The 18,171-nt window shown below is 42.2% G+C and overlaps 1 protein-coding gene across 6 annotated transcripts; it reads right to left on the reverse strand.

Moving 5' to 3' along the window:
* Positions 1–1,106: 1,106 nt before the first annotated feature.
* Positions 1,107–15,837, reverse strand: LOC307106619 (general transcription factor II-I repeat domain-containing protein 2-like). 6 transcript variants are annotated; one of them, XM_079783212.1, is made up of 10 exons: positions 15,586–15,830; positions 14,117–14,230; positions 11,569–11,896; positions 11,008–11,184; positions 10,484–10,570; positions 9,876–10,014; positions 8,331–8,455; positions 7,550–7,673; positions 4,022–4,179; positions 1,107–3,016 (listed from the first exon to the last, which is right to left on the reverse strand). In XM_079783212.1, the coding sequence occupies exons 2-10, from the start codon at positions 14,198–14,200 to the stop codon at positions 1,344–1,346; spliced, it is 2,895 nt and encodes a 964-aa protein (XP_079639338.1). In that variant the 5' UTR covers positions 14,201–14,230; positions 15,586–15,830; the 3' UTR covers positions 1,107–1,343. The 6 variants fall into 6 exon arrangements, 5 of the variants coding, with proteins under 5 accessions (XP_079639338.1, XP_079639337.1, XP_079639336.1 ...); XM_079783211.1 differs by having other exon boundaries at positions 15,455–15,830; XM_079783210.1 differs by having other exon boundaries at positions 15,423–15,830.
* Between the last annotated feature and the right edge of the window lie 2,334 nt (positions 15,838–18,171).

Genomic DNA, 18,171 nt, shown 5'->3' on the forward strand with positions numbered 1-18,171 from the left:
ATTTATTTATAGATTAAACAGTGCACTATATGTGTACTGTATATAAGAAAGGTTTGGCTCAGTGGATAGAGTGTAGGCCTGTAGACTGAAGGGTCTGGTTTGATTCCAGTCAAGGGCACGTACCTCAGTTGCAGGCTCCATCCCTGGCCCTTGTTGGGGGCTTGTGTGGGAGGCAACCAATCAATGTGTCTCTCTCACATTGATGTTTCTCTCTCTCCCCCCCTCTTCCACTCTCTCTAAAAATCAATGGGAGGTGAGGAATCACAAAACATCCAGGGAATCATTTGGGAATCTGGAACGATTAATTCAATTTACATTATTCCTAGTGGGGGAAAAAATGATTTGGTTTTGGAACAAATCGCTTCTCGAACAGCCTTCCGGAAAGAATTAAGTTCAAGAAACGAGGTATACTCAACCATATAAAATAATGCATAGAAAACTAAAAGAAAACATGCCTAAATATTTATAGGGCTTACCTCTGGTTGTTGAAATTGTAGGGTTTTCCCTTTATTCCCTTATATTATCCAAAAGTAAATAATATATACATATACACATGCATATATATATATGACTGCTATAATTAAACTGTTTATGTAGTTTCTGCAGCAATGAGCAGTCAAGTCCCAATTGTAGTTATGGGCCTTCTCCCTGGAAAAATGCTCATAAGCTCTTACACACATCAACATCCATTCTGCATCCCTTCAGGGTGGCCCCAATGCAAGGGCATGTCCATTTTTGCCTGTAGGAGGCAGAATGACTCCTGGGCCAGCCATGACTGTAAGCTGACCAATAATATTGAAATTTTAGCAGAAATGCGCAAATCCAAAATGGAAGCATCAATTAAGCCCATTGGCTATACCATACCAGCTTGATCCATGGAAGCAAGGTACTCTGACCTGAGCCCCACAATTGCAGCTGCAGGTCTGTGGTCCTTGGGGATAGGAATGCTCTAGGTATCTGAACATTCATTCTATCCAGCTGACTCTCTGGTTCACATCCTTGGCTCATGAGTGCCTTTAGGAAAATATGTGGCTACTTTTAGGGCAGAGGTTTATATACTTGTATAATTCTAGGGACCAGAAAGGCAAAGCATAGGAGAAATAAACTGCCAGGGTATAATCAAACTTTATTTTATGTTATAAGGTACAAACAAATGATGCCAGAGATTGTGCTTTAAGTTGACATTAGAAAAATGTAATTTGGAAATAGAAATAATTATTCAGGTTTTTTTTATTTTGTTACTCCTTAGGTTTGAAATCTAAATTTCACTGATGCCTATCAGTCAATGTCAGGTTGAGGACCTCTCGTAGCAATATGCAGGAGCAAATTCATCTTTGAATCTTTTAACTGGGAACAATAGTTTTATTTTGTGTCATATCAGAAAATAGTTGCTCACAAATATATGTACTTCCAAACATGGACAGAATCTTTGCACAATGGTTTTTATATTTAGGGTAACTATTCCCAAGATATTTGAAGAATTCTGGGATTCCAACATCATCGTATTTAGTTTTCAATATAGTGTTGTGCTGCAATTCAATAACCTCCATTTGTAGCTCTTCATTCACATTATTAATATTAATTGAGAAAGGTGAGCTGAACAGTATAAGTTCGTTTTCATAAAGTTTGAAATCAGAGAACCTTTTTTGAAATTCAGTCTTCAACTCTTTAATTTTGGGAATGTAGTTCAGTCCATCACTTTCATTTTCAGAAACTAGTCTCAGCGTTGGGAAGTGGACCAGATTGTTTCTTGCCAAATGAGTTTCCCAAAGACACAATTTTGCTAGGAAAGAGCGAACTGCATGGTACATTTGTGTAACCATCTGCGAATGCCCTTGCAGAGCGACATCCAACATGTTTACATAAGTCATAATGTCAACCAAAAAGGCTAGGTCTTTGACCCAATCTTTGTTACAAAGCTGAGGCACAGATTTTCCTTTAGAAGACATGAAAAAGTCAATTTCTTCCAACAGTTCAAAAAACTGCTTTAGCACCATACCACGGCTCAGCCACTTCAGTTCCAGGTATGACAGGTTTCCATACTGTGTGTCTAACTCACTGAACAAAGCACTGAACTTCCTGTGGGTCGAGCCATGGGAATGCAGCCAGGTTATGGTGTAAATTACTATGTCCATGACATGATCCATTTGTAACTTTTTAGCACAAAGGGATTCTTGGAGAAAGAGGCCATGCACAGATTTAAGTTCTATGTCTTTGCAAAGCCCTGACACTTTAGACTTAAGTTTTGTAACAAGTTGCTTCACACCAACCGTTGCAGAATTACCATCTGTGCTAACACTTACTAATTTTGACCAGTCTACATCAAATTTTCTAAGACTTTTCTCAATACATAAAAATAAGTCATTTCCTGATGTTGTGCCCGTCAGGGGTACCATGTCCAAAAGTTCCTCAGTCACATCAAAAGTTTCATCAACACCGCGAATAAATACAGCTAACTGGGGGGTGTTATTTATATAAATGCTTTCATGAGCTGCAATAGAGAAAGCCACAAATGATTTAGCTTTTTCTTGCAAGGTGTCCTGTAAGCTCTCAGTCACATTGGCAACATGCTGCTCAGCAATATTACCAGTGAGATTTATATTGGCAAACACTTGTCTCTGTTCAGGGCACAAAATTTCTGCAGCACTCAGTAGACATTCCTTTATAAACGCACCATCTGTAAGGGGTTTTGATGCTCGAGCAATTTTCTCACGTAACACGTAACTACATTTCATAGCAGCATCAGTTATTTTATTCACATTCAAAAGCAAATCATGTTCAAGTTTCAACCTTTTTTTCAGTTCACTGAGTTTTTTATCACGCATCTTTTCTGTATATCCAACAAGGTTCCTACTGTGGTTTGTTTCATAATGGCATCTTAGGTTATATTCTTTTGACACAGACAGACTCTCTTTGCATATTAAACACATAGGAACATTCTTTACCTCCACAAAGAAATAAGCTCTCTCCCATTTTTCTTGAAATGTGTGGCTTTCTTGTTCTATCTTTTGTTTTCCTATTTTTTGAAAGAGACAAATGCATAAGAAATGTTAAAATGTCATCTTTACTAATAGGGAAAAAAGTACTACTTTGGAAGAAAAAGTATTAACTATTTTTTCAGAGTGTAAGTGTGCTGTTCACTTGTTCAGAGTTAGGGAGAACTTAGAGAACGGTGGGGGCTGCACCAACAGCAAATGCCACAGTTAAGAGAAAACGGCTGCTTCTCTCCAGGTGGCTGCAGACAGGTAGGACTTCGGGCAGGTAGGGCTGCAGCCACAGGACGGCCAGATTTCCTGATGTAGCAAAAGAAGCTGGGAATCCCAATTTTTATGTGAAATGTCTTGATTTTTAAAAACATTCATAACAAATTGTATTGCTTTTTCCTATAAATGTTGTATAAGCCACCACGCTTACCCATCAGATTAGGGACACTGGCTTGGGGTCTCTGATTTAAACCTGACAACTTTTCTTAAAAAGAATTAAATGTCTGAAGAGAACTAAATATCAAATTCTGAAACCACAAGTTTGAGAGGTTGTTCAAACAGAAGCCTAAGGGTACCCAAAAAGGGGAACCAAACTGATGTATCTCCAAGTCCCATTTCTTTTTAATATATTTTTATTGAATGTTTAACATGTTTTTAGGAATGGAGAGGGAGAGAGAGAGAAACATAGATCAGCTGCCTTCTACATGCCTGCAACTGGAGATCGAGCCAGAAACCCAGGCATGTGCCCTGACTGGGAATCGAACTGGGGACCTCTTGGTGCATCAGATGATGCTCAGCCAAGAGCCACACCGGCCAGGCCTCAAAGAGCCATTTCTTTTACAGACATCAAGGTTGCAGTTAACTGGGACAATGCTCATTAGCTTGATATAATTATGAGGATGACTTACATATTTTTGATACAGAGAGAAAATTGTATTTAAAAGTGCCAAGTGCCCCTAACCTAATGCCAGCCCCTCCCTGGGAACCCCAGTGACATCCCTTATAAGTCTCCATCTACAGAGCTTTAGCATGCTTACCTCTCCAACTTCTGTTCTTCCTGGCTCTATCTTCTTGGCCTTGATTTTTCTCTCCAACATGCTCCAGAACTATGGCAAGCCCTCCAATTTCTGTTCCTTGCTTCTCTTCCAAGGTTCTCTCTGCATCAGCTTGTGACCTGAAGTCAATATAGGCAATCCTGCAGTTGTGGGGATGGGGTGGGGAGAGAGAACTGTCAACATTTAGTATTTGTATTTATGTCTTTTTAATTGGTAATACACACACGATTCAGAATGCAAAAAGGTAGATACCGTGAAGTCTTCCTGACACTCAATTTCTATCCTTAGAGATAATAAGCTGTACAAATAAAAGGAAATATACACATACTCTATTTTTTTTTATTATATATATTTTATTGATTTCAGAGAGGGAGAGGGAGAGACAGAAATATCAATGATGAGAATCACTGATTGGCTGCCTCCTGCACGTCCCCTACTGGGGGTCAAGCCTGCAACCCAGGACTGGGAATCAAACCTTGACCTCCTGGTTCATAAGTCGACACTCAACCACTGAGCCACACCAGCAGGGCCACATATTCTACTTAATTCACCCACTTAAAGTATGCAATGGTTTCTAGCATATTTACAGAATTATACAGTCATCACCATAATCTAATTTTAGAACATTTTCATCATCCGCAAAAGTATCCCTCAGCAGTCATTCTTCGTTCCCCCCACTCACTCCCATCCCCCAGCCACAGGCAACCACTACAATATTTTCCATAGATTTGCCTATTTTGGATATTTCATATAAATAGGATTATACAAACATGCAATCTTTTGTGTCTGGCTTCTTTCACTTAGCCTAATGTTTTTGAGTTTCATCCATGTTGTCATAGCATGTGTCAGTACTTCATCTCTTTTTATGACTGAATAATATTTCACTGTATGAAAGTACCACATTGTATTTATCTGTTCATCAGCTGTTGTACATTCTGGGTTGTTTACACTTTTTAGCTAGTATGAATAAATCTGATATGAACATTCATAGAAATGTGTAGTTATGTTTTTATTTCTTTTGGGTAGATACCTAATAGTAGGATTGCCAAACCATATGGCAACTGTATTTTTAACATTTTGAGAAACTGCAAAACTGTTTTCCAAAACAACTGCTCTATTTTGCATTCCCACCAGCAATGTATGAGGACTCCAATTTCTCCACATCCTTGCCCGAACTTGTTACTGTCTGCCTTTTTTATTATAGGCATTCCAGTGGGTGTGAAGTGGTATCACATCATGGTTTTGATTTGCATTTCCTTAATGACTAACGTTGAGCATCTTTTCATGTGCTTATTGGCCACTCGTGTATCTTATTTGAAGAAAAGTCCATTCAAATCTTTTTAAATTGGGTTTTTTTATTGATTTTACAGAGAGGGGGAGGGATAGTTAGAAACTTCAATGAGAAACATCAATTAGCTGCCTCCTGCACACCCTCTATTGGTGATCAAGCCTGCAACCAAGGTAATGCCCTTGACCAGAATAGAACCCGGGACCCTTTAGTCCACAGGCTGATGTTTATCCACTGAGCCAAACTGGCTAGGGCCGTGGTCGGCAAACTGTGGCTCGTGAGTCACATGCGGCTCTTTGGCCTCTTGAGTGTGGCTCTTCCACAAAATACCACGGCCTGGGCAAGTCTATTTTGAAGAAGTGGCGTTAGAAGAAGTTTAAGTTTAAAAAATTTGGCTCTCAAAAGAAATTTCAATCGTTGTACTGTTGATATTTGGCTCTGTTGACTAATGAGTTTGCCGACCACTGGTTGTCTTTTAATTTCTGAGTTGTATGAGTTCTTTCTATGTTCTGAATACAAGTTTCTTATCAGATACCTGATTTGCAATATTTTCTTCCAGTGTGTGGTTTCTTTTGACTTTTTGGATAGTATCCTTTGAAGTACAAATGTTTTTAATTTTTATAAAGCCTAACATCTCAATCTTCTGTTTTATTGTTTGTGCAATAATATCTTAACCAAGTATCACAAAGATTTACTCTTGTGTGTTTTTTCTAAGTTTTAACTCTTACCTTTAGATATTAGATATTAGATCCATTTTGAATTACTTTTATGATGTGTCCCCCATTGTGCTTTTTCTTTCTTTCTCTCTCTTTTTTTCTCCCATTATGTCTTTTTTAAAATGTTTTTATTGATTTTTAGAAAGATAGGAAGGGAAAGAGAGAGATAGAAACATCAATGAGAGAGAAACATCAACCAGCTGCCTCCTGAATACCCCCTACTGGAGACTGAGCCTGCAACCTAGGCATGTGCCCTGACTGTGAACTGAGCTGGCGATCTCCTTCCTGGTGCATAGAGAACACTCAACCAACTGAGCCACACCAGACAGGGCAGTAAGAATATTCTTGAAGAGAATGCACCACACTCATTTCTGACTTAGGCAATATGCTTTATTTCATATGGTCATGAATTTCTGGGCTTCTCTTAGCTCCCCTTTGTAAAAAATCTTCATATAAAGGAATTATTCTAAATATTTAAGTTTATCTAACTACAACTTAATTAAATAAAGTTAGAGAATTAATACAGCTTTTGGCAAGAATTTCTGTTTTGTTGTTGCTGACCATAAGCATGCAGAGTGCCCGCCAATCTCCTCACAGCAAACACTGCGAACAATTTGGGATTTCTGCTTTCAGACTTGTTTTCTAATTCTGCATGATTCTTTTCTAGAGATTATGTTCATCAGAATATACTGGCATAAATTGTTTTAGAGTACACCTACACAAACAAATTTAGCTCAAATGTGTCTGGAAACCTGATATTCAATTTTCATCTCACTGAAAATCCCTTCAAAGTACATTCTATTCCATCCATTCTAACTTCACCATATTCACCCTCTTACCCTATCAAAGCTTGGACACACGGTGATAATTTTCATTAACTGCTCACAATATAATTCTTTTTTTAATCCTCACCCCAGGATATTTTTCCCATTGATCTTTAGAGAGAGAATGGAAGGGAGAGAGAAGGGGGAGAGAAAGAGAAACATTGATGAGAGAGAGACACATCAACTAGCTGCTTCCCACATGCACCCGACCTGGGATCAAACCTGTAACCCAGGTACAAGCCCTCGACTAGGAATCAAACCTGTGACTATCCATCTGAAGGCCAACACTCTAACCACCGAGGCAAACTGGCCAGGGCTCACAATATAATTCTAACAGACCAATTTAATGTTCTGTTTTGGTACCTGCCCAGCAAGTCACAAAGTGTGTTATTTTACTGGAGCAAGCCCTGAAGAGTGAAGATAACCTATGAATGAATTCTTCCAATCTTCAATCTTGTCTTTGGTCGGTAAGTCTCCATTTCTCTATGATACCTCTCTATGATACCACCATAGTTTTCTACCAGGGTCTGGCTGTGCATCGTATGCCTTCTAATAACAAGGCTACTTAACTACTCTTTTGTTCTCTAAAATCAGACATCAATGATTTGGGAGAATGGAATGAAATTGTCACGTTTCGATCCAGTAGACATGTATTCTTTTCAGTACAAGGTACGAAACATACCTTTTACTTATCCCATCATTGCTCAGAAATCTGATTTGAAAAGCATCCTCAAACACTTCCTTTAGTTCATGCTCAGTGACCTTGCTAGGCAAGTTCTTGATCAAAAGTGTTTTGGCATTTCGATCTACATAAATAGAAAAGAATATTTTTAGTCTGTGTTTAGATCTCATAGGCATCAAAAGTTCTCTCCGAGAGAAAGAATATTTCACAAGAGTTGAAGAGAGGAAACAACAATGTATCATATTCCTTCAAATATTTGAACTAAACAAATATTTGAACATATAGGTTGGGCGAGGGCCTATGCTTCATGCTGGCTGTGAAAATACTGGACTGTGGTCTTGTTGGGGAAAAACCAGTACATAAACAATCCCATAATTACAAATTGTGCTAAGTGCCAGGAGGGAAAAGTAAAAGGGGAGATGAGAACATTTAGTGGAGAAGACATAGCCTCGTCTGGGGTAAGGGAAATGTTTCCGGATCTGAGGAAGTGACCTTTAAGCTGGATGGGCTGCAGGTAGCCAGGGCATGAGTCCTGCAGTGAATATGTGACAGAGAAGATAAGGTAGAAAAAGACAGACAGTAAGGTAAAGAACACTGTGACAGAGAAGGTGGGCCAGGCAGCTTGAGCACAGGGAATGAGAGCATGGCAGATCAAGTTGGTGCTGTGGAAGTAGGTGACCTGTCGGTAACTGAGGAGCATGGAATAAGACAGAAGATGATATTCCTGCCTGGTGCAGTCTTTTAGATAGGTATCTATAAACAAATTACCTTATTTGCATACCTTTCTTTGTTTCCTTTCCCTTTGGTTTCTTCAATTTAATTTCATACCCAAGGACCTTTGTCTCACTGAGTTCCAGGGCTTTTTCCTGATCGTCAACAGATTTAAAATTCACATAACCAAATCTCCTACAGAGAGAAAGAAGAAAGGAACACACACACACATACACACGTGTTAAATCAAGAGGCACAAGCCTTCTGGTTGGCTCATCACACTGGTGAATTAGTATCAAGTAAAAAGCAGTTGCCGAATTTACAATTTCAAACCAAGGTTCCACCAACTGGCAATATCAGTGCCAGGGAGTCCCCAGAGAATAGTGGTTCTCACCAGTGAGTTTGGCAATATCTGGGGACATTTTTGGCTGTTACAAGTGGGGCAGTGCTTCTATTACCTTGTGGGTAAAATCCAGGGAAGCTGCTAAACAGCCTACAATGAACTTGACAGCCCACCACACAAAGGTCAACCATGCCAAGGTTGAGAAGCCCTGTTCTAGAGCAAGGACTGGTTTTCTGTTTAATAACTGACCAAATTTAACCAAAAGCTATAGAAAACGAAGCTTAAAATGACAAGTTTTCGAACTTTTATTTTTAAGAAGCAGCCATCTGCATTTGTTTACAGGAACAAAAATATTATTCCTAATGTGGAATTGTTAACAAACTCAAGGGCTGTTACAGTAACAATTTTTTCTTAATACAAAAGGAATCCTTATTTACTGCAAATGCAACAATATTCCAAAACAGAGCTAACCAAAACTGGAAGAAGAGCCAGGGGACAGGCTCTGGAGCCGGAGTGCTGGGCTCAAATCTTGGCTCTGCCCCTTTCTCGCTGTGATACTGGGCATGCAGCATAACTTCTCTGTGCCTTAATCACCTCTTCTACGAAATGGGGATAATGACAATAATCACCACAGAGGACTGTCTTATGGAGTCAGTGAGTTACATAAATAAGAAACTAAGAGCAACACCTGGAACAGTGATCACCCAGCAAATGTTTACTAGTATGATTACCTTTCATTTCTACCTGAGAAATTCTGAGTTGTACAAAACATGCTTACACCTAAGACATATGCTTTTGATGAGAAAGAAGTGAGAAAAGATGAAATTCAACTCAGCAAAAAAGCAGAACTGATGCAACTATATTTACCACCAAAGCTGGGGGTTTTGTGATTAAATTTGTGACTTGGCTAAAATAATTCTAGGCAAATAACATTGCTCACAGTTGAAAAATCATGAAAATATGTTTCTGTAAAGACTTGGAAGATCTTGGGATTATTTTAATGATTTGTTTGGGAAAATTGGATAGTGAAGTTTAATCTTGTAAGTTTAATAAACAAGCCACTGAAGGGTTTTAAATACTCATTTTAAACTAAAAGAGACTGAGGTAAAATCCCACCAAAGGGCAAAGAGCAAGTAATAGAAAGATATGACAAAATGAAAGTCTAGTAACCCACCGTGAAACAGAAAGCGACTGGGACTCCTAAATTCTCCAGGGACAGTACGAGCTAGGCTGATAAACTCTTAACAACATTCTTAATTTACCGGTATTTACCTGGATGAGCTGACTCTGACACCAACAACTGTGAGTTCATTTTTAGCAAAAAATTCCCTGAGACCAGTTTTTAGTTCAGCAGCAGTTTTGTTGAAATTCAGGTTTCCAACAAACAGTTTGAAAGTTACAGGTGGTTCAGCTGCCATACAAAAAGGTAAAACAACAACAACACACACACAAGTCAAATAAGCAATTCAGAAAGAATGATGCTAAAAGAAAATTCATTCAAGACTGGTGTATTATAACACCAGGCGGCAATTAAAATCCCTGCTCATCGTTTAAGATTTGGTTTTCACCAAGATAAAATTCTCTATGTGTCCCTTATATTTTAAAACACAGGGAAGAGCCCTGGCCAGTGTTCTCAGTGATTAGAGCATTGGCTTGCACACCTGAAGGTCTCAGATTGGGTTCCCAGTCAAAGGCACATACCTGGGTTGCAGATTCGATCCCCACCCCTGGTCTCGGCTTGTGAGGGAGGCAATTAATCAGTGTGTCTCTCTCTCCCCCTCCCTCCCTCTCTCCCTCCCTTCCACTCTCTCTAAACAGCAATGGAAAAAATATCCTTGGGTGAGAATTAACAAAACAAAACAACACAGCAAAGGAGTTACCTTCTAATTTCTGTTTTTTGGTTTCAGGGGAAGTCTTCTGTTTGGCCATTTTCTTCTTCTGTTTATCAGGTGTTTTTTTAATATGATCTGTGGGCAAAAGCCAAAATATTGTATTTTTACTGATCTGTCTGTGCCACTAGTAAGTAAACTGGAAGCTCTTACACTGTCCACAAATATACCTGTTATGCCTATTCTTTACAAGACACATGGATTAGGTCTGGTCAAAATACTTTTAAAAGCATTTATATCGCTGATATTGGCCACCATTTAACATAGCCAATTTGGGTATTCTGACCCTCCTCCTCTCCCTCCTCCTCCTCATAGCCTTTGTCATCACAGTGGTTGTCCTGCTCATCCTCCTTGACCCCCACAGGAAAGGCTTTTCTCCCTCTGGACCACGGAGAATTCATAGCTTCTTTTTCAGAATCTAAATGAAAACCCACCCAATCAATTCCTGACACATATTCAAGTACCTCCTTTAAATAAAACTCATACCAATACACTTTAGAATCTAACTCAATTACCTTCCTCTTCCTCCACCTCCACCTCCACCTCCACCTCCACCTCATCTTCATCTTTATCCTCTTTGTCATCATTCTCTTCGTCTTCATTTTCTGTGCTCTTGGCCTTCACAGGAACAGCTTTTACAGGAACTTTCTTGCCTTTGGCTGGTGTAATCTCCATAGGTTCTTCTTCAGAGTCTGAAAGAGAAGCTACCTAGTAAAAACTCAAGAGAATTATCCCCAAACCAACATTAGTTCCAGATAAATCTAAAGGAAAATATACATAATACAACACGTGCTTAGCAGTTATAGCAAGAATTAACAGATTACTTGGAAGCAAAACCCTATATTATGAAAACTACTCATAGGATGTGCTGTGTTAAACATTTTATCAGGGGCAGGCAATCATTCATGGCTACCTCCCTAGTGAACAACCAGCACAGAGAATCCCTGGGAGGATTTTTATCTACCCCCATGGTGTCATGGAAGGAGTATGTTGGCATGTTGCCCACCCATCCCACAATCTCACCCCTAATGTACCTTGCAAACAAGAGCCCAAGGACTACCAGTAGAACGCCTTACCATCTTCTTTGTCATCATCCTCATCGTCCAAGAAAGGGGCAACAGCAGCAGCTTTCATCACTACTGGCTCAAATTCATCCTCATCCTCCTCTTCACTGTTGCCATCATCTTCCTCATCACCATCTTCCTTCTTGGCATTCTTGGCATTCCTTGCTCCCTTGTCTGGGGTGGCTGCTTCCTTCTTACCAGGAGTTGCTATGGCTTTGGCTGGTGTAATTGCTGCCTCTTTGCCAGGGGTGACAACTGCAAGTTTTTCTGTTGGAGAAACCATCACCTTCTTTCCTGGAGTTGTGGTAGCCTTCTTTCCTTTTTTCTGAGGAATGATAACCTCAAGATTAAATAAAAACAAACATGAGTCACTAGGCCGGCGTGGATCAGTTGTTGAGCATCGACCTACAAACCAGGAGGTCACAGTTTGATTCCAGGTCAGGACATATGCCCGGGCTGTGGGCTCAATCCCTAGTGGGAGGCATGCAGGAAGAAGCCGATCAATGATTCTCTCTAATCATTGATGTTTCTATGTCTCCCTCTCCTTTCCTCTCTGAAATCAATAAAAATATATTTTAAAACAAATAAACAAACATGAGTCTATTTTCAAACTCAAAAAGGGAGTATTGGTCCCTCATAAATGAGCACTAAATTCTGGCACTGCCTTCTGGTTCAAGACCACATGCATTAGATATATGCTAGCATGTTAAACTATAGCATCATGTTACATGTCCTTCTCTGTACCTCTGCGGTCACAATCCTCATTTTCAAGTAAAATGACTAATCATAATGAACCCTTCAAATACCTCTGGACCCATACCTGTTAGTTTCTATACCTCATACTCTAAGCCAGTGATGGCGAACCTATGACACGCGTGTCAGCACTGACACGCGTAGCCATTTCTGATGACACGCGGCCGCATGCCGAGGATGAAACATTTGCTGCTCCTGAGGTTGAAACATTTTCGAAATAATGACACACTACCCGAGTTATGCTCAGTTTTTTGGCAAAGTTTGACACACCAAGCTCAAAAGGTTGCCCATCACTGCTCTAAGCACTTCAGCTTGGAAGCAGCATACCCTAAATGCAGTCTGAAAATAGACTGTCTAGATCCCATCTGCTACTGTGTGGCTCTAGGAGAGTTTTTTAAAATATATTTTTATTGATTTCAGAGAGGAAGGGAGAGGGAGAGATAGAAACATCAATGAGAGAGAATCATTGATCAGCAGACTGGGGATCGAACCCACAACACAGGCATGCGCCCTTGACCGGAACTGAAGTCTGCAAGCATATGCTCTATCCACTAAGCCAAACCAGTTAGGGATAGGAGATTTTTTTTTTTTTAATATATTTTATTGATTCTTTACAGAGAGGAAGAGAGAGGGATAGAGAGTTAGAAACATCGATGAGAGAGAAACATCGATCAGCTGCCTCTTGCACAACCCCTACTGGGGATGTGCCCGCAACCAAGGTACATGCCCTTGACCGGAATCGAACCTGGGACCCTTCAGTCTGCAGGCCGACGCTCTATCCACTGAGCCACACCGGTTTCGGCTAGGAGATTTTTTTTAAAGCCTCGCCTTTTTTGCTCTTCTGAAAATGATAACATTACATGTTGTTTTGAGGATTATGAATTAATTTCTGTAACTAAGAGCTCTAACTGTTTAAGTGTTATTAAATCATTTGGGGAGGTGGTATAAAGTTCACTGAAAGCTCAGTATTAGGACCAGAGGTAAAATGAGTATCAAATAGGCTGGACAGTCCTTGCAAAATTAATACAAATTAGAGTGGGCAGTTAGCTTGATAAAAACATTATCTACATTCAAGTCACACTCAAAGCTACTTTTTGTTGACCACCAGTTTTATCAAGTTATGTGTTAAAATAAAACTTGTAGTTGTCTTTACAGTAAGCAACAGTAGCCAGGAGTACCAAAGTGTCATTGTCAGCACAAAGGGAGGTGGCGTTCCTCACTCCACATTAGAACACAGTGACTAGTGTTACAAGACTTGTACAAAGAGCAGAGACCTGCCCAGCCGGTGTAGCTCTGTGGTTGAGTGTCGCCCTATGAACCAGGAAGTCACAATTCCATTCCCAGTCAGGGCACATGCTCCAGTTGTGGACTTGATCCCCAGTAGGGGGAGTGCATATATATATTTTTAAAGAACAGAGACCTGCTTGGCAGCTAGGAAAGGAATCTGGTAAGGCTAACCTCAGACATGAATAGAATGCTCAGCACTGCCACACACAAGACAGCTAACTGTCCAGGCTGTTTCCTCATCTAGCATGTGGGGCTACCATGTTGAAAGTGGAAAAATGATTTAATATATCATCACACTAAGCCCTGTAAGAGGGCACATGAGGAAGAGGCTCCAGATCTTTTCTCTCAAGCTCAACCAAATATTTACCCTTATGGTATTTTGACAGGTCAATGAAGAGCTTGTGAAACACTCAACCATTACAACAGGACATATATGAAGGAATACAATCTTCCCTTTGCCAGCATTTTCAGACATACAACACGACTGTATATGACTCTGCATTAAATTGTACATAATTACCTCTTCTCCACTGCTTTCATCTTCTTCATCTGACATTTCCTCATCGTCACTATCTTCTTCTACCTCCTTTGGAGAAGAAGCCATTTTCTTGGGATCACCTTGATTTTTACCAGCCTAAGACAGACAATTATTAGCACATTACACCTCCCACATTTCAGGCCACTCACATTTTGCCTGCAGTCATCTCCCTTTCTCAGAATCCACTTTTCATTCTGTTAAACATTACAAATAAGATAAACCAATCTTAGGTAAAAAGGTAATTTTAGCCCTTGCTTGTTTGGCTCAGTGGCTAGAACATTGGGTCCCCGGTTCAATTCTGGTCTAGGGCACATACCTCGGTTGCAGGGCCTGGGCCCTGGTTTGGGGCCCATGCAGGAGGCAACCAATGGCTGTGTTTCTCTCACATTGATATTTCTGTCTTCCCTTCTCTTTAAAAATTAATGGAAAAATACCCTTGTGTGACGATTAAAAATAAAATAAAAAACAATTTCAAATAAATGATCTCCCTCCTCCTATTGCCTTCATTTAGCACACCTGTTTTAAAAATTATACTTCCTTGCCGAAACCAGTTTGGCTCAGTGGATAGAGCGTTGGTCTGTGGACTGAAAGGTCCCAGGTTCGATTCCAGTCAAGGGCATGTACATTGGTTGCGGGCACGTCCCAGTAGGGGATGTGCAGGAGGCAGCTGGTCGATGTTTCTCTCTCATCGATGTTTCTAGCTTTCTATCCCTCTCCCTTCCTCTCTGTAAAATATCAATAAAAAATATATTTAAAAAAATTATACTTCCAACCCTCGGTGGTTTGGCTCAGTGGACAGAGCCTCTGGTCCTCGATGGGATTCCCAGTCAGGGCACGGGCCTGGGTAACAGGCTCCCATCCCCAGTGGGGGCGTGCAGGAGGCAGCTGATCAATGATTCTCTCTCATCATTGATGTTTCTCTCCCTCTCCCTTCCTCTCTGAAATCAGTAAAAAACAAAGAAAACCTTAAAAAAGCCTTCAGTAAATTCTGGCACCTTATCCCACCCCTCTCCTCTGAACTTAAGTTAGGGCAATTTTAAAGAACAATCATGTCTTAACCTAACTAGACTTCAAAAATGAAGAAATCCGGCTGCTCCCCACCTCGTGGAACGACCTGCGGAGCCCGGCCCACGTGGCGGGCCACCCAAGGCACGTGCCCCGCTCCCTCCTGTCCCAGGAGTTTGGCCTCATCGCTCCACCCCAAGGCCCAGCGCCTCCTCCCCACGCTCAGTCCCGACGTCTTTCCCCGCCGCACCAACCACCCGCAACACCTGCCGAAGCTCTTCACCTCGCTACCAAGTACCCCAAAAAACGCAAGACCTCCGCGCTAATCACGCGAGACTTTCCGCAGCACGACGCCCTCGAATGCGCCAGGGATGGCGCGCAGACCCTCCTCCTCGCGGCGCCCCGCGCGCGTTCCTCAGGAAACGGGCCTCGACGTTCGTGCTTACGCGAGGAAGGCCTCTTATCTTTGTGGGTTACAACGGAGGCGTGTGTGGCGGGTGAGTGGGGCAGACGAGCCTAGAGGCACCGAACAACGTCAAGGGGGCCGCTGCTACGGAAGATTCTGGCGCGTGTGTTTCGCTACCAGCTCGAGTTCGAGCCTGAGGCGAAAGATCATCTTTGGAAAGTCGACGTCTGTGCCTTCGTCACTCCATTTCAACCAACCAGAGTTCGCGCTTATTCCATGAGCCAATCGCGGACGTTGTGGGGCGGGGCCTGGAGTGGGCTGGCCGAGGCCGCCGGAAGAGAGGGTGGAGATTCCGTTTCTGGGTCGGGCCGGAGAGCGGAGGAAAAGGGGTGGGGAGCAGGGGTCCGCTTTGTGCGAGGCCGGCGCAGATGGGGTGGTGGGCGCACGGCTACTGAAGTGCCCCTCCGCGGCCGGTGCTTGCGGAGCCTGCGCCTTGGGACGGACATTTTTGGCGCCGCGTATGCCGGTCTTGGGGGCCGTGGATATTGGCCCTCCCTCTCCTGTTCCCGCATGTGTCGGGTTCCTGTCGACTGGGGCTGAGGGCCTTGACATCCCCGTCCTTCACTCCACGCCCAGCCTCCCCGCTGCTATGGAGAAAGGAATTCGCACCCGTTTCCCTGCTGATGAGCCCAAGAGACCTAAGTTCACAACGCCAGAGTGGGAGGCTCACCTTAGCCCCAGGCCAGAAAATCCCCGGTCGGCAGGTGCTGAGAGCTTTTAATAAAGGCAGTCACGTTGATGGAGAGAGAAATACGTGAATCTTTATTGCAAACTTAAAAACATTTTATTGTGAATATTTTCAAATATACATTAAGTAGAGAAATTTAAAAATGAATCCTCTTTTACCCATCACCCAGCTTCAAAACCAGTATTTTTAAAAATATATCTTTATTGATTTCAGAGAGGAAGGGAGAAACATCAATGATGAGAATCATTGATTGGCTGCCTCCTGCACGCCCCCTACTGGGGACTGAGGGTGCAACCCAGACCCAAATCAAACCTTGGACCCTTCAACCCACAGGCTGACTCTTTATCCACTGAGCCAAACCAACTTGGGCAAAACTTCAATATTTTTGCCATTCTTTTCTCAACTATTCCCTGCCCCACTTTTACCTCCTCACCCCTTCCCTTTCCCCCTCCCCCTTCTCCTTTTCGCTTGAGTATTTTAATGTGAATCCCAAGCATCCTATCATTTTGCCTGTAAATACTTCATAGTGTACCTCTACAGCAGTGGTTCTCAACCTTTCTAATGCCACGACCCTTTAATACAGTTCCTCATGTTGTGGTGACCCCCAACCATAAAATTATTTTCGTTGCTACTTCATAACTGTAATTTTGCTACTGTTATGAATCGTAATGTAAATATCTGTGTTTTCCGATGGTCTTAGGCGACCTCTGTGAAAGGGTCGTTCGACCCCCAAAGGGGTCGTAACCCACAGGTTGAGAACCGCTGCTCTACAGGATATTGGCCTTGACATCTGTTCCTAAACAGCCCCAGTTGTCCTGCTCTGCCCTGTGCAGGAACTTGAAAGAGGGTGAGGCCTGTGCTGAAGAGGTTTAGACTGTCAGAAGAATGTACATGTTTCTAGGATCAAATACCTTAAATCTGTTCTCATCTTTCTCGATTCTCAAAAAAAAAAAGTTTTAAAAACAGTGAGAGAAAGAATTCGAATGATTACTAAGTATTACAGACTGTTGTGTGGGGCTTTAAAAAAAATAAATGAAAATATCTGCTTATCTTAGATTTTTAAAAACTGTGGTAAATACACAACAAAATTTATCACCTTAACCATTTAAGCATACAGTTGAATATTGTCTGAGCATGTTCACATTGCTGTGCAACCAGAAGGGGGGGCATGGGAGGTGGTGCGTAGGGAGGTCAGGGAGGGAGAGGGGGTGGGGTGGTGAGGGTGTACTGTAGACAGTAATTTCCGCCTTGGTAATCTGAGGGTGTCAGTGGGTTTCATTACAGCAGTGACTTACGCACACTCGCAGAAAATGCAGCTAAAGAGTCAAAGGGTGGCACTTAGAACATCGGGGCCCCTTTCATTTTGCAGGGAGGGGATCAAGGCCTGGAAAGGTGAGGTGATATGCTTAATGCTACACAGCAAGGTGGCAACAGGGCCAAGACTGGATGCAGGTCCCCTGGATCCCTGCCACCCTACAGTGCCACTAGGGGAGATCCCAGAGCAGAATAAGCTGACTGGGCCAGGGAGGGGTCAGGGAGGAGGAGGGTCCCAGGTGCAGGCCATGAGCTAGAAAGGGACAGGAAATGGGAGGAAAGGTAGAGCCTTCGGAAAACATTTTGGAAACTGGCAGGAGTGTGGATGTCCCCAAACGAAGGTGTGCTGTGCCAGTTAAGCGACTATGATGTTCCTGCAGGGAAGGACTTTAACTGGAGGCCTCGGGGCCTAGAGGGTAATCTTATATCCCTTCTAGTACACGGTGGGGGCAGGAGTCACTGAGGTGCCTGCAGTGGGGACAGGGCATAAAGGGGACAGGCATGAAGACATCACCGAAGAGGAGGAGGGCAGGTGTGACTGCAGGTGGCCCTCTGGTGCCTCCC

The sequence above is a fragment of the Cnephaeus nilssonii genome (genome assembly GCF_951640355.1).
Source record: "Cnephaeus nilssonii genome assembly, chromosome: 10".
Lineage (NCBI taxonomy): Eukaryota > Metazoa > Chordata > Mammalia > Chiroptera > Vespertilionidae > Cnephaeus > Cnephaeus nilssonii.